The sequence below is a fragment of the Mustela nivalis genome (assembly GCF_964662115.1).
Source record: "Mustela nivalis genome assembly, chromosome: 11".
Lineage (NCBI taxonomy): Eukaryota > Metazoa > Chordata > Mammalia > Carnivora > Mustelidae > Mustela > Mustela nivalis.
Genome location: NC_139030.1, coordinates 41,234,692 through 41,257,451, shown reverse-complemented (window position 1 = coordinate 41,257,451; position 22,760 = coordinate 41,234,692). Strand labels below are relative to the sequence as shown.

Genomic DNA, 22,760 nt, shown 5'->3' with positions numbered 1-22,760 from the left:
GCAAGAGAGATGCATGTAGAGACCAGACCTTTTACAAAGAGCGTGGCTTTACTGGTTGCGGTGCCAACATCATTGCTTAGCTGGCAAATGTAGGTCCCAGAATCGGTGGCTTTGGCTGAAAAGAGCTCCAGGATGGTGGAGGTGTCATCCTTCCAAATGGAACGTGCTGCTCCCGAGTGCAGCTCTTTGTTATCTTTAAACCACTTTATGGTCATGGGTGCAGAGCCGCCCACAAGAGCCTTGAGCTGAACCCTTGTGTTGGGACTGATGTCCTGGGACTGTGGCTTTTCCACAAAGTAAGGGGGTTCTGGGATGAAAGACAAAGAAGCAAAAGGAGAAAAGAAGGTTTACTTGGGAATGGGGCAGTAAGGGTGAGAATTAAGAAACGAGACAGCAGACCGGTCCTTGATAAAGGGAGATAAGAAATGCCAACCTTTGACGGTGAGATGGCCACTGCACTGGTTGTGACCTGCCTTGTTGGTTGCCGAGCAAGTGTATGTCCCACTGTCTGTACCTTCCAGCTGACTGATTTCCAAGAAGGCAGTGTTGTCATGAAAAGAGAATTTGTATTTCTCACTAGCTGTTATTTCTTGGTCATCTTTGAACCACTGGATGCTGATGGGATGTGAGCCAGCCACTATACATTCTAAGTCAATAAAAGACCCTTTAATGCTATTCATCTTCTTCAGTTTTTTGGTGAATGAGGGAGGTATGATAAGATCTATGCAATGAAAAAGCAAGAAACCAAAGGAAAGAAAAGTTAAGTCAACGCAGCAATTTGTGTTTTCTGTAAAACTGTAGGAGATGAGGAGCAAGAACATATTCAGTTTCAATACTAACCTAATACATTAATGCTAGCCTTGCAGCTGCTTCTCCCAACATCATTCTGGACCTCAAAAGTATATTCTCCACTATCTCTCTTTTCTGTAGAAATAATCTTCAGTATAGAGACTGTGTCAGTGATGCTGATTTTGTATTTTTGGCCCAGGCTCAGTTCTTGGCCATCTTTAAACCATCTGGCTGTAAGCTCCTTAGTCCCTGAAAATTTAACCTGCAAAGTGGCTGGGTCCCCTTGGGTGACATCTATAGACACAGCCTCCTCGGTGATCGTTGCAGGTTCTGTAGAAAACAAAGGGACAGGTGTGGATCGTGAGTGGCTCCACTGAAAGGCTCACATTGGCCTTATTTCCTAAAACCCATGGCAAACCTTCTGCACCGACCTTTCACTGAGAGCAATGCAGAACATCTTTGTATTCCTGCATCGTTTTTGGCCTGACAGACATATTTCCCATCGTGCTTGACTTCGATGCCACTGAGGTACAGACTAGCCACATTGTTCTCAAAGGTCATTCTTATATTATCGTCCTCGGTGATCTCATCATTGTCCTTTAGCCAAGTCACGGTGATTGGCAAGGAGCCTTTCAGGGTGGCCTGGAAGGCAGCGGTGCCTCCCCGAAGGGAGCTGGTACTCTCAATCTTCTTGACGAAGGTTGGGGGTTCTAATAGGAGAATAATTCTCAATCAGTGTCAGCTTAGAGCAAAAGTGGAGTTTTGGTGGCACAAAGAGTTCATTCTACGGGAGAGCCAGTGTATGGCTGGAAGTGTCACTAACCTCTGAGAGTCACCCGGGCAGTGCAGGTGCTGCTCCCCACCTCGTTGGTCACCCGGCACTGGTATTCCCCAGCATCCGCGGCGACAAACTTGAGGACCTGCAGGCTCACTAGCTGGTCCTGAATGAAGGTTTTATACTTCCTGCCACTTCTCAGCGTCGTGTTGTCCTTGAACCACGTGATCTCAAAGGGAGGTGTGCCTGCCACCTCAGCCAGCAACATGACATCGTATTCCTTCAACACTTCAATGGGCTTAAACTCTTTGGTAAAGTAAGGTGACTCTATAGCGGGAAAGGAATTACGTGGCGTTAATGCAGGGGGAATCTGGGCTGGGGGCCACCACCGCGGAAACACAAGGACCAATGTGAACACAAACCTTTGACTATTAAAATGCTACCGCAGTGGTCACTGCCAGCTTCATTTTGGGCCTCACACATGTACTCGCCACTGTCTTCAATGGCAACATCTGTAAGTCTTAGAACTGCAGTGGACTCCACAAAAGACATTTTGTGTTTGCTGCTCTCCTTAATTTCTCTATCATTTGCAAACCATGTTATTTTAATTGGGGGGGTGCCAGTTACTTTGCAGGCCAGCTGGGTGGTGTCTCCCTTCTTTAACAGCTGTGACGGCTCTAACCTTTCAACAAACCTGGCGGGTTCTGCGGAAGGAAGGAAGTTATTAAGAAACATGAGGAAGAAGAAAGAACGCACAAAGAGGGTAGCATAAAGATGTCAAGAAAACCAGGCAAACCTTTTACAAATAAGTTTGCACTGCACTCCACGCTTCCGGCGACGTTGCTGACTTGGCAGGTGTATGTGCCTGAGTCAGAGGTTTTTACTGCATAGAGTTCCAGGGAACTTTCTAAAGCTTCTTTGGTGATATAGCAGCTTCCACCAGAGACGAGCTCTTTACCACCCTTAAACCATCTGACTGTGAAAGGGGTGGACCCCTGGAAGGTGCTCTTCAGGCAGACTGCTGAGCCGGGCAGAACGTCCTTTGATGCAGGCTTAGTTACAAAACTGGGTGGCTCTAAAGAGGGGGTAGAAGAGAGAATTTCTAAGAGTTAAGAGGCGCGATCTAAGGGAAGAAGTCTTAATTTGAACATCGTCTATATCAGAATGAAATGCAAAGTCTCCAGCCAACCTTGCACAATCAGGGCTCCGCTGCTGTCTTTGCTTCCCACGGAATTTGTGGCACGACAAGTAAAATTGCCTGCGTCATTCATGTCTACTCTGCTTATCTCCAAGGAGGCCGTGCCTTCCACAAAGGCTATTCTGTATTTGTCAGAAGAAGCTATTTCTCTACCGTCCTTAAACCAGGACACCCTCATGGGGAGAGAGCCAGCGATTCTGCAATCCAGCCTGCAGGTACTGTTGACCACACTGCCTACGTTGCGCAGGGGTTTGGTAAAAAACGGAGCGATGTCTCGATCTGTTTGTGGCACAAGAAGAAAAGAAAGGTAAGCATGGGAAAGCGCTCAGTGATTTGATGTGTGCGCACTGGCTGGGTTACAGAGGAGTGTGTAAGCATCAGTTTCCGAAGGTACTAACCTAACACAGTGAACGTTGTTTCGCAGGAGCTGCTGCCCACCTCATTGGAAATCTCAAATGTGTACTGGCCGCTGTCGTGCAGTTCAGCTGAATAAAATTTGAGTTGGGCAACATTGTTTTTAAAACTTATTCGGTACTTTTTGCTAGCAACCAAAGGTCTTCCATCTTTGTACCATTTGGGCTTGAGTTCTGGGGTGCCTGTGACTGTGTACTCCAGCGTGGCTGGGTCTCCGGCTGTCACCTGGACCAGCTCTGCTCTCTCAACAATTTTGGCAGGTTCTACAATGGTATTAAATAGTTAGCATGACCAAGTGTGCATTAGGATTCCACTTCAAATGGAAATAGTGATTCTAAGTTACAAATGTTCCTGCACGCACCTTTGACTGTTAATTCCCCAATAGATGTTTGGCTCCCGGCTTCATTTTCAGCCAGGCATGTGTACTTGTCACCAAAACTAATCTGAACATCAGGGATGATCAAGACCGCAACACCGTTAGAAAAGCTCATTTTGATCTTTCCGTCTTCTTTAATGATCTCTTGTCCTTTAAACCAAGTGACCGAGATGGGTTCTGACCCTCTCACGGCAGCTTGTAAGGTAACGGTCTGACCTGCTAGTGCGGTAAAATCATCTACTTTCTTTACAAAGGTTGGCGGCTCTAGTTAAAGAAAGAGAACAAAGCTTGTCAACTCCCAAACACTTTCGACACCATATACCTTTATTTCATCTAGGTCACATTTCTCCCATCCAATACCACCCTTCCGTAGTGTCGGTTCATGAGAAGAATAAATTAAAATTTAAGAACAGTTACACCTCCATCCGAGAGAAAGAAGCACAGCTGTGGTTATCAGCGGACAACGTGGTCATAAAAGATGATTATGAAACCCACTTTTGTTACCGGAGATTAAATATTTACAGTCATCTCAGAATAAAGGCTGGATGAAGGTCACTGACTTTGTCCCCAAGATCCCAGGTTAAAGCAAAAGTGAAACATACTCTCACGGGATAGGAGAAGAAGAAAAAGCACTGGTTTTCCTTCAGTGGGTTAAGAAAGTGATTTTGACAATAGGTTAGTGAGGCAGCATTTTGTTCAAGAACTGACCTTTTAAGAAGTGAGTTGCTCTGCAGCCACATTTCCCAACTTCATTAGCAACAACACATTCATATTCACCAACGTCCGCACTATTGAAAGAAAAGATCTCCAGAGACACCAGAGACTTCTGAGACAACAACCTGTACTTTTTACTACTTCGAATTTGCTTCTTGTCTTTGAACCAGCTAATTTCAAATGGTCCTGTGCCTGAGATTTCACACTGAAGAAGGGCATTTGTTCCTCTCACTATATCTGCAGGCTCAAGAGTTTTGATGAAAGATGGAGGTTCTACAAAGGCATGAAAGCATTGTGTAAGTGAGGTGTCCTGAGCAAATACAAAGAAAATCTTTTTCTCAGAAAGCCCACAGACTCCGAGTCAACCAACCTTTGATAACTATTTCAGCACTGCAAGAGTCACTGCCAACGTCATTCACTGCCTCACATGAGTAAGTACCACTATCTTCGACTTTGACGTCCGTCAGATCAAGCACAGCCTCAGAATTGACAAAAGACATTCGAAGAGTGTTACTCTCACTAACTTCTTTGTTATTTTTAAACCAAGTGACCTGGATCACAGGGGAGCCTTTCAGCTTACAGTGGAGGCGTGCTGATTCACCTGGCAGCATTAAATAAGAGGGATCCACCTTCTTCACGAAGGATGGTGGCTCTATGGGAAGTTAACAAAAAAGAGAAAGGAAAGAGATGTGAAGCGTCAACTCCACAAAAGAAAAGGAGACGTATACCACAAGAAGACACAACACATATCAAGTATCTCGATGAAATTTCTGAAAGGGTTGTGGTGCCCTCAATAGTTCTACAGGGTTCCATGATTTTAAAACCTATCCTGGGCTCTCCATTAAAACAAACAAACAAACAAACAAACAAACATAAAAGCAAGCCAACTCTTGTCTTATGTGAAAAACAAACTCTCTGTCTTACACAAAAAACAACTGCATAAGAGAAGAGAGTTAAGGGTTGCCTAGACACTTGAAGTTCTTAGAAGACATTTTAAGCACGTTTTGTTAATGGCACAGTTTTGAAAGAACAGAGTAGCTTCTGAAGAAGATTGAAAATATAAAATCAGACAATGCCAAGATTTCCCCAAACCAAAGGTTTGCTTGCATGAAATTACTTTAATAATAAAATGTATGGACTGCCTTGTTTGTCAATAGTTTTTCTCAAGTGGCATCCTTAAAATGAAAAATAACATTCATTCACACATTTCTTACCTCTGATAGTAACTGTTGCCGAAGAGGAGCTGCTCCCAGCCTCATTGGAAGCAGTGCAAACATAGGTTCCTGAATCTTTTAGTTTGGCCAGAGGGATCTCAAGGGATGCTATCTTATCTTCAAAATAGATCTTATAATCTTTCCCAGGGGGTAGTTTTTGCCCATCTTTATTCCATGTTATGGTCACTTTTCTGTCTTCATCTACTTGGCACTCAAGATGGATCTTCTTATTGATGGCGGATTGCACGGGTTCTAATTCTTTAATGAAATGCGGCTTGTCGATGATGATTAACTCAGCTTGGCAGATGTCAGCTCCAAACTTGTTGGAAGCCTTGCAAGAATAAACGCCTCGATCTTGAATTGTAAGATTTGAGAGTTCTAAACTGTGTTTATTTTCTGCCTCTGAAATCTTGCAGTTAGGGGAAGGTGATAATGCAGCACCGTCTTTCTGCCAAATGGTTTCAATCACGGGAGTCCCTAACACCGTGCAGAGGAACTTGGCTGTCTTACCCACAAAAGTTGTAACAGACTTAGGTCTGGAGTAAAAGCTTGGTGGATATGCCTCTGCAAAAGAAAGTTTTTTCAACATTATATTTTTGTCCCCACAGAAGCTCTTGCTGTAATTATATATTATAAGAAAGAGAAAAGATGAGCTACATATTTAGATAGACACGAGACATTATTTAAAATAGGATAATAAATTCATCAGATGAAAAGATTGGCCAAAGGAAAGGGATGAGAGGGTTCTTTATAAAGGAGCGAGACACCACTTTCAATGTCTCCCATAAAGGAAAGAACAAATGTTGCTTTGTCTAGTAACATTAACTTATTATTGTTAATGATTTGTCCACTTTAGTAGCTGATTCATTATCTGAATCATTTGATAAGTAATTCAGCTGCTCCTTTAATTCTGTGAATTAGAAGACTGTGTAGGGAAGATAAAGAAAATGCACTCAACTTTCCTGAAGAGTAGGGACATTAAGTGATAAGAAGACAGAGTACTTTGGTGAGGTCTCCCTAAAGTTCATGTCAACCATTAGCAAATCCTTCAATGGCCCAACTCTGAAACATTCCCTATATCATTTTGAACTTGTAAAAAAATTTATAGAAGTAATTTCCTATTTCCATTCTGCATTTTGAGGGAAGTCTTTAGGAACCTCTTTCCAATTAAAAAAAAAAATCTCCTCCTCTTCCTCCTTTCCCTCTTATTATTTGAAAGCTCAGGTATTAGTGCCCTTATTCAGCTGGACTAATTTGGGTGAAGAGGTTTCCAAAGGCATCATTAAGAATACTGCCAGGCAGCTAGTTGTATGGACGCTCCAATCACAGAGTGAACCATTGGATGGGTTATCATGGGCCTGGGTTTCGGATTTTTTGATACATGAAAGACCTGCAGGGAAAAGGAAACTAGAGGGAACCCTGACTTTTCCAAGCTAAAAAGATGGCCTTTGTTTGCCTTTCCCTTGCAGGCTTCTATTGGAAAAGACCAAGGGGCTGTTCCACCCAGATATTTAGTGCATACCTTCTCTCAATAGCACAGAGAATTGTTACCCCAGACTTTACATTCACACTTACCCTTGGAAGAAGAAAGCAAAAGAGAAACAGACAGAGACAGATAGACAAAGAAAAGGAAAGTGCTACTGATATTTTTTTTCCTAATGAGGGAAACCAAATACTCAATGAGTGTGAGCTACTCAAAAGTCATCTTGTCAATGAGGAAATTGAGAACAGAATATTTATGTAGTTGCTCTTACTTTTAAATTAGTAGTAAAACCTAGGGTGAAAATCCTAGTTTATAGTCCTGAAGAGCTCCCTGTCTTATTTTAGGATTTAACTTCAATCTTATGTGCTGGCTTTCCCCCACCCTCCAGTTTGTAATTCTGTTCTTAACTGGGTAACTGGTTCCAAATTATTAAATACAATAGGACATTATTTAAATTTTAGTAGCAACACACTATCTTGAAATGTGTCACATTAAGTGCCAAACCAGGCCAGAAGGAATTAGCCAAGATATTTCCACCATGCTAGTCATTTTAGAGAGAGAGAAAGAGAACAAAACAAACCAAAAAACCAAACCAAAACAAAACAAAAAAACCTCCAAACCAAACCTTCAGGTGCCACTGCTCATTGGACTCCTTGACACTGTTCTCAAAATAATAAATTATTTTTATTTTTCCCTTAGCTGCTCTTGAAAGAAGACAGTAACGAATGAGATCTCATCCCACATGGATGCTGTACAACCTAGCCCCTGTGTCACAGCATGGTTGTTGGTCTTTCCAGTTGGCAGCACAATTCCATCCTGCGCTGCAGAAAAAGTAAAACAGGTTACAGTGTGAAGCAGCGCAACCAGCTCAGTCTATGCCATTTACCTGTCACAGTTAGGGTAGCCGTACAGCTGACACTGCCATACTCATTGGAAGCTTTGCAGGTGTACTCGCCGCAGTCCACCACCTGGGTTCGCAGGATTTCCAGGCTGGAGACATACTTCGAGGAGCGAATAGAACACTTGTCGCTTTCATAAATTTCTCGGCCAGCTTTAAACCACTGGAACCGGACATTGGGGGCACTTTGGACCTCGCAGGTGAATTTGGCTAGGTGGCCCAGAGCTACTTCCAGGGGCTCGATTCTCCTTTTGATCACTGGGGCAGCTGCAAAGGGAAGCAGAGGCTGTTAGCATGCCTCCTTATCAGGCAGACCACATTTTTCTTTCTCTTCTCGCTTTTGTTGCTGTTAATGAAGTAAAACAGTTGAAACTGGTGAGATGGATTGCAGGGGTTGAGGACAAGTGACTGGAAAATGAGAACAATCATTGAAGGTAAAAGAAGACAATAAGTAGCTTTTAACATATTCAATCGTTATTTTGCAGTGGATTGTGAAAAACATGATTAAAATGTGATGCTATGGGCTTACATGCATAACAACATGATATATTCTTTAAATATACCATGCTAAGGACACTGTGAATAGCATTTTTAAAAAGTGATATACTACATACAGTGATGAAGTGAAACAAAATCCAAAAAGAAATACAAATAAGAAACACCAATGGACAATTAATCATGGTTATTTTGAATTCAGGGATGAGACTGGTAATTTCAGGCAGCAAGGTATTCACTGACAGCTTTTATTAAATGTTATATTAAAGTACTTTCAACTAAATATAACTAAAAAAACATACTGGTATTATGGAATATAGGAACATAACATCTAATTTTAAAAATAAATAGGAATGTAGATAGGATAATGTATGACCTTGCAAGGCAGTACGGAAAAAGGAAAAGAATTAATAACCATGATTATGTCTGTGGTTTCATTCTTACTCTACACAAATCACATTCTGGCAGAGGCAGGTAAGTGAAAACTCAGTGATGGAAACTAAATCATTACGATCCAGTGAACGTTAGAGCTTGAGCCCCCTCATCCTTAAAATCCAACCTCTTTTGACTACAGTGAGTTTGGCTGAAGTTGCTGCATTTCCCTTGTCGTTCAAGGCCTCACAGGTATATGCTCCTTGATGTTCTTCTGTATTTACTTTGTCGATTACTAACGTATATGTATTTTGATCTTGTAAACACTTGAACTTTTCATCTGAATGCACCAGTGTGCCCTCAAAATACCAATTCACCTCTTTGGCCTTTGTTATGGATGATGTGAGTTTTACAGTGTCACCTTCCTCCACAGTAGTGTCCACCAAGGGCGTGTGAATGACAGGACCGTTCCCTTCAACTACGCTGCCCTCAGCTTCCTGTAGCTCTCCTAGGCCAGCCTCCCCGGTACCACTTCCGGGGGACTTCTTTCTTTCCTCTGACGGCTTTGGGGACTCATCCTGTTTTTCATCAGGGCTAGGAGGAGCTGGAACAACATCATCAGGGACAGGTGTGGTATCCGCAACTTTGACCTGGCTTTCCACATGAAAATAGCTGACCTCTTCTGCAGAGACAAGATGTTTAGATTTGACTTCTGGTTCCCAGACTGTGTCAACCTTCTGGGAATCTGGAAAAGGACCCATCTCTTCCTGCGGGCCTGTTCTGGCTCCCTTCAGGATTCTGGGACCCTCGGCTGTCAAGATGTTTATTTCCTCACACACAATAGAGCACAAAGCATCCTTAAGCTCAGTTTTCAAGTTAGCCATTTGAGGATCAATGCCTTCAATAGCAATGGTTAATTCTTCCGTTAGAGTCTTCACTGAGGTAATAAGGTAGGTACACAGAATGCGCTTGGGCTCTTGGGTGAATTTTATGGCCTTCACCTCCACCTTTTCAATGTTCCTTAGCCATTCAGAGAACAGACTTGGTTGCTCACTGGCCACTGCTGCTTGCAAAGCCCTGCGGATCTGAGTTTTGAGGTTTAATCGTTGTTCTTCTGGAATTCCAGGAAGCAACCTTTCCTTAGAAAGAGTGTCGCTTGCCTGCACATTTTGCACTCCATTGACCATCAAGGGCTCTTTCTTACACTCACTGGTTTGGTTCAGGGGCATGACTAAGTCATCAGAATGCTCTTCCTTGAGAAGTACCTGCTTTTCCTCACACAGTAGTGGAAATCTTAAGGACTTGCCTTCCTCAGTCCTGGCTGCATGTTCTTGCCCTGTGCTTTCCAGTTGATCTGCACTTTCCATCAGAATTTCATCTTCTCTGCATGTGTGTTCTGAAGGGACCTGGGGCTCCCGGTTGACCTCAGAGGTGATGACCTCAGGACCCTTAAGACTTTCCATGCTTCCCTCAGCTAAGCTCTGACTCAGTGTGAGAGCACGTGGTGTGTCTTGCTTGGGAAGGGTCAGTCTTTGCTCTTTGTCCATTGAAGACACTGTCTTTTCTTCTGGTAAAAGCTCTTCCTCAGCCATAGAGGTTGGATATGAATGGGCTGGAGTGTCTTCTATCGAAGACTGTGGATAACTCCCTTCGGGTTCAGTTAGTAAAGTTTTCAGAGGCTCCACTGTTAATGAACTGATTTCTTCTACAGACACAGCACTTGGGAAGATTTTTTCAGCATCTGATAGGACGACCTGTGGTTCAGGCTCTTGAAGCATTAGGACATCTTTGCTGAGTGTTTTCTGGGACTGGACCATCTCCAGCTGTAAATTGGGAGACAGTTCCTTGATAGACTGAGTACAAACAGTGCTGCTGACGGAAAGAAGCGCCCTACTGCTTTCTGGATCAGGCACATTCTGCTCCAACATGACTACCGATTGCAAGTGCTTGGCCACTAACGTAACTTCACTACTTAGTTCACTGGCTTTAACTGTATGCTCATAAGCAAGCTGCTGGTTTTCTTCTGCCATGGAAGCAGCTTTCAAAACGGTGTTGTTTACAAAAGCTGCAATTTCCTTCTCTGAGTCAAATGTGTCAACTGCAAGACCCTTTAATGGAAAACCTTCAGCAGCCTCTGTTGTAGGCTCTGCTTTGAAGGGAGCATCGGTCATGTCCCTGTCTTCCAGAACTACAAGCAGCTCTGCTGCACAGGTGGACTCACCCCATGTATTCTCTGCTTTACAGACGTAGAGGCCACTGTTTTCCCTCTGAGGGTCATTGACAATGAATGTCCCAGAACCATCCGGGTTATGAATGATGGTATAATAAACATTGGTGCAAAGCTGCTGGTTTTCTTTGAACCACAACACAGTGGGTGCAGGCTCTCCAAGAACCCTGTACTCAAAGACAGCAGGGAGCCCTCGAGCACACTGAATTGGTTTGAACTCCTTAAGGAAGTAAGGAGGACAAGGCCCTTCAGACTTCTCCAGAAATTTCTCCACTGGTTCTGGTTCTGTCTCTTTGTGCCCTTCTCCTTTGGAACTGATTTTTAGATAGGCACTGCATACTGTCCGTCCATATTCATTACTGGCAACACATGTATACTCTCCCTCATCCTCAAATTTGGTGAACAGAATGATCAGACTATGATCATTGCCGTCAAAAACCAATTTGTAGTCAGCAGAAGGGGTTAACATGACTCCATTAAAGAACCACTGAATTTTAGGCTTGGGAATGCCAGTGACAGTAACAGACAGTTTAGCTACATCCCCTATACTTATTTCAGCATTTGACACTTCCTTGGTGAAAACTGGAACATGGCCTTCCTTTTTGGAATCAAATGTAGTTGAATGAATTGGAGGTTCAGACAAAAGTTCAAGTGTTTCATTTCTGTTAGATAACTGAAGGCCAGAGCTATAAGTTTGGAATTCTTCTTCCTCAGCAGACAGAAGAGAACTAGAAAACTCTGTATGGGGAAAAGTGATTATTATTTTACTATCAATTTTATTTAACAACAACAAAAAATAGAAGTCAAAAAATTATGCACCAGATGATGGCTTTCTTCTGCTTTAGTCCTGGAATCATTAGATTATCTCAAGATGTTTTAAAAAGCACATTTCTAAGCTCACATTCTAAGCACACTTCTTAGCTCATTTTATATTATATAACTATAAATACTGTACTCATGCAACTTTCAATCCACTTCATTTGTGTTAGTTTATAAATTTTAAAGCTATTTTATGAATTTTTCTCTGTGGTATAACCTCAATTCTAAAGTTTGAAAAACTGCTGCCTATATTTTTAAAATAAAAGAATCCAGAATTATTTAAATCAAATTCAAAAAGATCCAGAATTATTATTTATGTTTAGAATTTTCTTGAGTTAAGAATGATAGCCATTGTCAAACTGAAGACTGAGTATTTCCAAAATAAAACACTGATATTTCCGTTACTGCTTATAAACTAAAGCTATTTAAAAAAAAGAAGAAGAGGCTATAAGAAATACTTAATTTGTATTTGTAAGAGAATCATTGGTTTCACTTAAGAGAAATTCTTGCTTTCTTTGTCCCTGTAAATTGCCATAGTATTTCAACAGAGCTTTTATAATAAGGCTTTTTGTTAAGTCAATAAAATGGGAGAATCAGGAATGAAAGAAAATAACTCCAACACTAAAAATGGGATTGTACTTTATTGTGTGAGAAATACCTATACAGCATTATTGAACAGAAAAACAAGAGTGAATAACAGATATTCTTTAAACAATATTACGGATGACAGGCATAATTTGATAAGAAGGAATTAGGCTTTTCACTAAATCTGGTAGGAATGTAGAACAGCTCTGTTAAAATAGTTTTATTACCTTACCCAAAAGCAGAATTATTATTGTATTAATTCACTCCCCTTGTATCATATGGAGTAGTCATGCCTTAATTTCTCTCTGTGCTGGCATAGAAGCATCAGAAGGCACAACTCTAGTGTCTAATGGTTCTAAATGCACTGGCAAAATTTACCAATGGCATGTAGAATACATATTCAGTTACTTATTATTTCAAATTAGTAAACTGCATAGCCATTGATTAATTTCACATTCTAATGGTGACTACTTAACTTTACATTTATTACTCATGTCCCTTCATTTGAAGTCCCGAAATATCTGTAAAGGGAATGAATGTGAATATTTAAATCATCCCAACTCACTAATATTTGAAGTATTTTCAGTTGTATTCTCTTACTTCTAACATGGTGTATTGACCATAAAAAATACAGTAAATAAAATTCAAATGTGCTGAAACATCAAAGGTATAGTTAAAAGTACATGTAGTAGCTGCAGCTAATGTCTAAACTTTACTACGTATAATACAATGAATTCTCTATCCAGCATCAGAGAAATTAATATTCCCAGCTTTTAAGTTATGTGCCACTGAATCAGAAAAAAATTTCATTTAATTATCTACAACAATAAGTAAGCCAAGTAAGTAAGGCAAGGCTTATTTTTCTTCCTTCAGTCATTTGTTATTCTGAATATCCTCAATTCATTGCATTTGAGCCTATAAGAATTCTAATGAGCAAAATCAAACCCTTCCTTCCTCTAAATTCAATAAGACATTACCAGGTTTTTCCCTTCTTCCTTCCTCCCTTGCCTCCTTCTATCCTTCCTATGCCAGCCATTGTCTTGTTTGTCATGACCTGAATTTCTAATTTATTGAAATGTCCATTTTGTAACTAAGAGTAGAATAAATCCCAAAGTCCCTAAACTATAGAACTAATTTTATTTTAGAGATTTATGATGCAATATATTATATCTATACTTATTATCACAGACACTATGTACTCACTGGTTGAAACAGAAATGATTGTTCCACAATCATTTGGAATAGTATATCAATAGATATACTATTGTGGAACAATAGTATATCTATCTGGATGAGTTATGGTGACTCAAGACAGGAAAACAGATATTTTAGGGGGGCAGGGTGAGGAGGGGTGTAAGCCTGACTGCTCTATATTCTGCACATTCTCAACTGCTCCTTGAATTTGGGAAGCCTATAAGGGACTCCCACTGTGGGAATAAAAAATGGTTAGATGAAAGAAACAAACATAATTGAATATATGAATTCTTTTGAAAATTAAATTTAAATTGCTTAAGTTATAATTAAAAGCAATATCTCTAATATGATCATGGTACATGATGCAGAGGACAAATCCAGCTGTTAGGTAACAGAGAGTAATTCAGAGTTGGAGGGAGGAAAGATTCGTAACTTCATTACTACATTCTATTATTTTCTCATCATTTGTTGTAAAACTAAAGTTAATCCTAAATTATATTAAGAAACATTACTTTTAGGATGACACAGAATCGCAGAGTTGAACAATTATTTCTGAGGTCTTTTGGTCTAACTCCTCATTTTTAGGTAAGAAAACTGAATTTTCTTTTATTTATTACATCTTATGTGAGAAGATTTAGGTTCACAGTGATACACAGATACTCTGTCCAGAGTTTTGTGAATTTTTTATAATTTTGAAAAATAAAGTCACCTTAGAGACACATATATCTTAAATTTGAATGCTTTTAAATTTCTAGTTAGTTTTAAAAATTTCTAGTTAGTTTAAAAATGACAGGAAAGCTTATTATCTTGTTAATTGCATATAATCTGAGATACAAATTATTGTGTTGCTGGATATAAAAATGCCCCACCTTCTATTTTCTAATGTTAAAGATTCTGAAATTGGACTACAGTTTTAAAATCTCTATATAAGTGTAATATAGTAGTTTCCCCTCTCCCCCAAGTCAATATCAAGTGAATGTTGCATTTAACATTTGATGATATTTTAAAAATTGAGAAAAAGAGGTATTCCCAAAAGTGGAAAGATCTTTCTTCGCATATTTTGCAAATGTACAAATGTCTAGATGAACTCCATCCAAAAAGAAAGCACTGTTGGTCCCTTCAAAACCAGCAACAGTCAAAACATTTACAAAGAGGAGGGATATTAATAATGAAAATGTTTTTAAAAGAGCCAAACAAATATATTATGGTTGCAATGTAAAACAGATTAGAGAACTAGTTATCAATTGGGTGAGGCTGGCTTCTGTTATTTGTTCTATCTATTCTAAGTCCAAGTCAGTAAGCCTGGATTTGGATACAAAAGGGTTACAATTTCAAAAATGACTTAATAGTCAGAGCAGAGAGGAGAATTACCTTAACAACCTGTCTGGGAGGTCATCTGACCCGGTCTTCCATCTTATGTTTTACTTTACGTAAATAGTTTATCTGGTAAAAGAGAACGCATTCTACTGAAACTCTTTTGTGGAGGAGGAACGAGGGTAAAGCAGCGGTACAGACGGTTAGGTAGCCACGGAGATATTTAATCATGCTTGATGATTCACAGCAGAGTTGACACAGTGATGGTTCCACAGTTGAGATCACAGAATATTTACATATCCTACAAACATGAGATTTCTACAGAGAGAGACTGTTTTCCCAGGGGTTTTCAATGTATCAAATTCAGATCAAGTAGACCTATTTGGAAATTTATTGGACCTATATAATTTGGAAAATATGGCAGCACTCAATCAATTTGATCATTACGGAGGCACTGAAACTTTGCACAAGATACTAAGTTAGGGTCAGGGCTGCACAGGTCTCTGCCATTCCTGACTCATTCATAGCCACACACCTGTACTCTCCTTCATCATCTTTTCCTAAGTTCGTTATGAACAGGTTGTGGAATCCTATGCCACTTTCCTCAGCACTGAATCGTGCACCTTGCACCAATCTCTCATCTTTGTACCAGTAAACTGTGGGTCGTGGAGAGCCACGGACTAAACACTGGAAATAAGCTGCTGTGCCTAAAGGTGCGTGACAGTCAGAGATACCTTTGATAAACCTGGGAGGCCCATCCACCACCTGAAATTCAAAAAAGCTGCCTGAGTATTTGCTCTTTAAGACTAACTCTTCCTTCAAGCTGCTTAAAGTCACTTTGCTTTTCTTTGTTGGCAGAGCAAACATTTCGGAATCTCCCATGGTGAGAAATCCCCGGCAGATAGCCTCTCCTACGCGATTCATAGCTCTGCACCTGTATGTCGCACTATCAGATGGACCGACGTTTCGAATTATAAGGGTGTGACTTCCATTCTCCTCACTGACCATATATTTGACATTATCTGGTTCAATACACATATATTCTTTATACCATTTAACTTCCGGGCTAGGGATGCCTATGACTGAACATTTGAACACTGCGTCTGAATTTTCTGGAATTTTAAAATCGCAAATAGGCATTATAAAGCGAGGAGGCATTTCAAATACTTCTAAATCAATTTTTAAATCTTTGCCTTCTTCCCCCCTCGAGGCCATATTTGGATCTGCTAAATTCGAAGGTAGAACGTCCAGACTCACAATCATGCTTTTATGATCAGGAGTGAATTCAGGAACTGTGACTATTTTCACTTGCTTCTCAAATTCTTTAACGTCTTTTTCACTTAATTCAACTTCCAAGACAATTTCTTGAGGAGAAGGAGTTCTTGATGATGTCGTGTTTTCCAGTTCAAACTCCATGACATGCTGATGTGTTACTGGAGGTGGGAGGGCCACTGCTCTTTCTTTTTGGGGCACTATGTCCACTTTCGCAAAGCTCTTTGCTTCCCCTATGATGTTCACGGCGTGGCACATGTACTCTCCCCTCTCTCCTTTTTGAATGTTAGAAATTTCCAAAGAGCACACATTACCCACCCTTTCTATTTTGATTCTTTCATCTGGCTCTAGCAGAGATTTATTTCGATACCATTTCACACCAGGAACTGGAATGCCCTCAACTTCAACAATGAAGCCTAATGTTGTGTTTTCATATACACTTCTTTTGGTCAGAGGTTCAATGAAAGATGGCGGCATTTCATTGTCTTTTGGTTCAATGGCTTCACTGGGCGTGCCAAATGAATCGGAACGCCATAGTTCATTAGCTGAACTCCTCTCTTCTGTAGGTGTATGGAAATGTTCATTTGGTGTACTGTCTTCCCTTTCTATTTTTGATGGGTACCTTTTTAAGTTTCCAATGGGATTTGGTCCTCCAGTAGGAACAGAATATCTTTCAACTGTTTCTTCTCCTAAAGGTGTAGAATATCTCTCTATTATCTCCCCTGGGGGTGTAGAATATCTTTCCAGTGCCTCTCCTGGGGGTGTAGAATATCTCTCTAAAGCCTCCCCTGGGGGTGTGGAATATCTCTCGAGAGCCTCTCCTGGGGGTGTGGAATATCTCTCCAGTGCCTCTCCTGGAGGTGTGGAGTATCTCTCTGCTACCTCTCCTTCTGAAGGTGTAGAGTACCTTTCGGCAGCTTCCTCTAAAGTTGTAGTTCTTTCCACAGTCTCACCTCCTGAATTTGTTGCGAACTGTTTAGTTGTATCTGAAGGACTGAAATAAAAATCAGGAGACTTTGGAGTTTCAAAATGTTCAACAGAGGATGGTGGGGTATAAAACTGATCTAACTCTGAGATTTCTTCACTGCTTATACTTCCTACATCAATCGAAATATCAGATTCAGGGGAAAATGGGCGACCTAATGATTCCTGTTGTTGGTTGTAATATTCATACACAGTGTTGAAAGTTACTTCTTCAACCTCCATTGATGTGATTGATTCACTCTGGAGAAGGTTTGCCTTGTGTTTGGTGTCTTTCGTTTGAGGAACTTCGTGCTTTCCAGCAGCAAGTAAATATTTTGTCAGAGAGGTCTCAGAGTCCATTACTTCTGTTGTACGTGCCTCATCCAATTTAGGCAGATTTTCAGAAAAACAAGTTTCTATCTCTTCTCCTTCAGTAGTGGAGACAGAAGTTTCATTCTGAACTTGAACTTCGTTACATTTTTCTTTTCCAAAGGCATCAATTTTTTCCCTTATTTGTTCATTTGGATCCTGCTGTTCCTCAGTCATTAAGAATGGAAAGCGCTGGCTCACTTCTGTGTGGCATGCAGCTACCCGGTGAACATCACCTCTGTGGTCTCCCAAAATTCCAGTGACATATCCCTGTGTCCTTCCATCCTGCTTCTGAAATGATGCCGACTCTGCTTCCAAAGTGTGTTCTTCTTCCTTTTCATAGACCTCTAAGAGCTTTCCCTCACTTGCTGCTTTTTTCAAATGTGAAATGAAACTTCTACCTCCATTTTCTAGAGAACTGTTTTCCTCAGAAATATCAGTTTCTCCTACATCAGGAGATGAGGTTTGAAGTAGGGTCCATGATCCACTGTGGGTTTCTTCACAAAAAGATTTAAGAGAAATATCAGGATTTAAAATTTCTAAATTATGTTCTTGTGTATGTTTTTCCAAAGAAAGAATATTTTCATCAAAATGCCTCTTCTCCATCACAGTCCTATGTGAAAACTCATGACTGGAAGACATTTCTGGACTGGTAAAAATGTTATTCAGCACACTTTTAGAGGTATTTTGTGTCTCAGATTGTGATGCTTCAGTGCCGGCAATTTCTTCTTTATAAGGTGTTTTCTGTTGCTGAGTTTCTGGCCCTTGGAATTCCTTAGCTGGATCTCCTATATGAGAATACATTTGTTTTAGATTAAATACAATGCTCTCAGCATCAGCTATTTCAGAAGCAGGATGTTGGATTTTAAAACCAGCTTCTTCGGGTTGACCACCATCTAATGCTTGGAATTTTCGATCTGCATTTTCTATTTGTGAGTGGAATGGTTTTAAGTCAAATGTAATGGGTGCTTCCTGTTCAGCCCTTCCAGAAATTACAGATTGATCTATAAGACCTACTTCTTTCTGTTTTTCCCCCTCTTGTACTTCAAATTCCTTATACATTTGAGAAGAAAGCAGCTTTAAATTCATTACAATGTCAGATGAATCTGGCTCAGTGTCTGGAGACATTGTCTCTGCCTGATATATATTTGCATTTAGGTTACTTGATCTTGATTCTCTTTGCTTAAAAGGAAAGTCTCTGTCATCAAGCTTCCTCTGAGGAGGACTGACAAATGATTTCCTGGTAAGTCTTTTTTCTAGAACTCCTTTTTCTACATGTTGTAACTTTTCAAATGCAATGATTCTATGCTTCACATTTTTCCTTGGGTAGTGTCTCTCTTCAAAGGGTTCTTCATATATGATGAGAGATGAATCTTTTGGATTGTAGCTATCAGAAGCTCTCTCAGACTGGATATTTGGTAAATAGTCTCTTTGGGCGTATTCTTGCACATTTTCCCTTTCTGCATCACCAACTTTTCCGAAATCAATTTTTACCTCTTTCCTAATTCTTTTAACTTCACTGAAATCATCAACAAATGGATAAACAGTACCCTCGGCTTGGTACAGCTTTGATTTTTCATCTATGTGTCCCTCTCTCCCTTCACTCTGACACTGCATGAGTTTGGCTCTGACAGGCTTGTTGATTTTTATGGCTCTAGAAGCACCTTGCATAAATCTGGGTAGTTTTTCTCTAGAATATGTGCAACGAACCTGATCTTTCTGATCTATCTGTTCAATTGTCTCAAGGCTTTGAAAACATTCCCTTACAGAATGTTCTTTTATATTGGATTGGGGAATAAAAGGACCAGGCGGATAATCATAAAAATGGGCCCTTACAGATTCTCCCTGAATTTGTTGAGCTCTGGAATATTTTGTATAAATTCCACCAGTATTTTCCAAATGACTATACCCCCTACAAGTGACCGGTTCCACAGTCAGATTTGAAACACTCTCAATGGTTCCTGAACTGTTTTGAGCAACACATTTATATTCTCCAGAATCTTGATAATTGATATCATTAATATATAATCTGTGGCTAAAATTAACTTCTTCAAGTTGAAACTTCTGGGTCTGCTTTAATAGGAGCCCATTTTGAAACCATGTCACGACTGGTTTAGGCTCACCAGACAATACACATTCAAATACTATGGAATCCCCTTCTCTACACCTGGAATGCTTTGGCATCTCTTGTAACATTTTTGGTGGCTCATTAGTAATATCTGAAGAAAATATAAATTTGTGTTTTGGTGATGGAGGAGCTTCATCCTGGGGTGTTACTGTAGGTTCCAGCTCCTCAGGGTGAAACAATTCTCTTGACTCTTTATCCTGTTCTGGGGTTGGAGTAGCTGCTGTTATCTGAATTTCTACAGGAAAGGAAAGCAATTCTGCGTCTGCAGAGGGAGGAACTGGGAAGTTGGTTTGGAGATGTTTTCGACCGTCTTGTCTCCAAGACGGCTGAATGCCTTTTGTTTGGTCAAACACCAATGCCAGCTCCTCTTCCTCATCAGTGTATTCACACAACACTGGGACTGTACGTGTATCAACCCCGTGTCCTTGCTTTGCCTTCACTTTAAGTACACCAGTTGTTTTTACTGTTCCGTATTGGTTAAACAGCACACAGGTAACAGAGCCTTCATTTTGAGGAAGAACAGAAGAAAAAGTTAATACTGAATAGTTCTCCGAGGTGTGAGTGACAAAGTCTCGGTGACGTGGGATTGGTAGATCATTGTTATACCACGTCACTATGGGTAGAGGATATCCTTGAAAATGACACACAAATTTACAACTGTCACCTTCATAAACTTCTTGAGATTCAATTTCTTGAAGAAATGAAGGTGGGCAACGTTGTGGATGCTTTTGGAAAGAACTTTCCAAAAATCTTGTGGTCCTTCCTTCTTGCTCGGTTTCAAATTCATCAGCTTCAGTGGAAGTAAAGTGCTGTACTTCTCTCAAATCGTCATTTCTTACATTCTCACTATCTAGCTCTGCATTTTCTTCAATATTTATAACTGCACCCAAAGCTTCACTGGTGTGTGGTACAACTTGGGACACCTCTTCAGGAGTCTCAAACATTTCCTCGTTCTTATTTACAACAGTGATATGTCTAGAGGACCTTCCAATTTCAGTTTTGGTCATAATTTCTTCAAGTTCTCTTCCATGGGTATCCTCGCTTACCAGAATCCTACCATATAAATGGTCTTTTTGGAGACTTTCTCTTAGAAACTCCTCTTGGCTCATTCTTATTTCAGTCTGGAGGATTTCTTCATCAACAGTAGTTTGAAAGCTTGGGGGAGGTTCTCCAGATTCTACATTTTGATCCATTTGATCAGGAAGGACCTGTGGATTTTGGACAATCCCCTCACACGAATGATCTACTTTATCCCTATTTTTGGCTAGATCCAATACAAACCTGCCTTCCAGCTCCTCTCTAGAGAACAGAAGGTCTTTATCCCTAGTTTCACTTCTCAGAGTTCTTGTGCTTATTTCAGAGGACACATCTGAAACAGATAATTTCTTCTTCTCCATTAACATTTTTCTAGCTTCCCGCAAACGTTGCAACTTCATTTTGGTCTCCTTGTCCAGGAAGCTTTCACCTACGCTAAGCCATTCCCTTATGTCAGATTTACTTTCTAAATATTCCTCCTCATAGGGAAAGTCCATTTTCCTGCCTGGACTTACTGTCTTAAAGTGTATCGTCCTCATCATTCCTATTTGTTCTACGTCTTGTTTTTTGTTAAAGGGAGAACCAGTAAACCTCAGGCCAACCTCTATCCTGTCTTCTCTCCTTTCAGCTAAAGCCTCCGTATTTCCATGTGTCTGCTCTGCCCTTTTCAGAAATTCTAAACATTTCTCATCTTTCCCTTTTTGCATAACAAGCAATGATGCCGTCGATTCAGCCGACCCTTCACTATTCATTGCTAATAATCTATAACTTCCAGAATCTCTGCTCTGGACGCTTTTAACCTCTAAGCTGGAAGAGTGATGATGTAAATCACTCTCAGTTTTTATAACCCGTCGAAGACCCGTTGGGATGGGCCGATTGTTATGAAACCAAGTCATTTCTGGAGTTGGACAAGCAATTAATTTACACGTAAAAACAACAGGTTCCCCTTCTAAAACATATTGGAAAGTAAGTTTTTGGGTAAAAGAAGGCTTGAAATATTCAGGCCAGGAGCTCGTAGATGATATTCGACTTGCATATCTTTTAGCAGCCATGGAGCTGTGGTCTAAGTCTTCAGAATCTGAAAAGGCATCGCGTGTATCTCTTTCGGAATGTTCAGATTCCCCCTCGGAGAACAATTCTGAAAAAAAAGTAATTTATAAAGCATTTTACTATTTTCCATAGTATTTGAAAAAGTTGAAAATAAATGAAATTGCAAAATAGGAAATAGAATAAAATGCATGCTACAGATTCTCACAAATCCATAAAAAAAATTCACTCACCATATTTGTTCGAATAAACGCAACACCATGCTCTGTTTAAAAGATTCTGACACGAAAATCGTTCGTTGTCTGGTCTTTTCTTCAGACTGTTGAAATTTCTTCTTGAACAAGCAAAAATGCATTTCAAAATAACATGTTCCTGTGCATGTTTGTTTTGAGATCAGGAAAACTTTGTTCTTTTGATGGCTAAGAGGAAACTCTTACCTGACTTGCAGAGAGTGGAATAAACGCCCTTTCTGATCCTTTTGATTGCAGATTAAATTATTATATTTTTGAGAATTAACTATTTAAAAAATATCTATTAAGAACTATAACCATAAATAATTAGCTAAAATAAAGTGAGAAGGCGTTTATTCGAACTAATACAGCTATAAAGTCACAATGTTATGCAAAGGAAAGCAGGCAATGAGGATCACATAAGGCAGCTATCTGCAAGCCAGTGTAAGAGACATATCAATGTTAAAATGATGTATGTGCATGAAGTGTACACCAGAATGGGAATGTAACATTTTCACACACCCTAAACAAAATAGCATTTCAATCATAATTCATTCATGACATTGCATTCTGAGAACGACAGCTAGGTTATTGTCTATTGTTCAATTTAATTCACTGTGATTTTGAAAACAAACTTCTACTTCTTGATTTCATGCATTAAGATGACAACTTTTCCAATACGCACTTTTGAAAATGGCTGCAAACATGAAGTTGAATGTGACTGATAAATTTTAAATACAAAATTTTAAATGACCATCAAACAAATTACCAAGAAATGCATGTAACCATCAGCATACTAAACTAGGCATGCGACATAGTAATATATACTCTAAGAGATATATTTGTACA

At 40.0% G+C, this 22,760-nt stretch overlaps 2 protein-coding genes across 2 annotated transcripts in view; both read right to left on the bottom strand.

Moving 5' to 3' along the window:
• Window positions 1–22,760, bottom strand: part of LOC309843473 (titin-like) — a 275,519-nt gene that overhangs the window by 198,132 nt on the left and 54,627 nt on the right. Inside the window, 15 exon segments of the mRNA XM_082688984.1 lie at window positions 3–307; window positions 434–721; window positions 841–1,119; window positions 1,221–1,499; window positions 1,613–1,891; window positions 1,987–2,268; window positions 2,361–2,639; window positions 2,754–3,041; window positions 3,161–3,439; window positions 3,538–3,816; window positions 4,261–4,539; window positions 4,637–4,918; window positions 5,481–6,044; window positions 7,850–8,128; window positions 8,916–11,693. Coding sequence (XP_082545110.1) covers window positions 3–307; window positions 434–721; window positions 841–1,119; window positions 1,221–1,499; window positions 1,613–1,891; window positions 1,987–2,268; window positions 2,361–2,639; window positions 2,754–3,041; window positions 3,161–3,439; window positions 3,538–3,816; window positions 4,261–4,539; window positions 4,637–4,918; window positions 5,481–6,044; window positions 7,850–8,128; window positions 8,916–11,693 — 7,019 coding nt within the window.
• On the bottom strand, window positions 13,629–21,993 carry LOC309843779 (uncharacterized protein). Its single transcript, XM_082689524.1, has 2 exons — window positions 21,915–21,993; window positions 13,629–21,772 (listed from the first exon to the last, which is right to left on the bottom strand). The coding sequence occupies exon 2, from the start codon at window positions 21,684–21,686 to the stop codon at window positions 15,342–15,344; it is 6,345 nt and encodes a 2,114-aa protein (XP_082545650.1). The 5' UTR covers window positions 21,687–21,772; window positions 21,915–21,993; the 3' UTR covers window positions 13,629–15,341.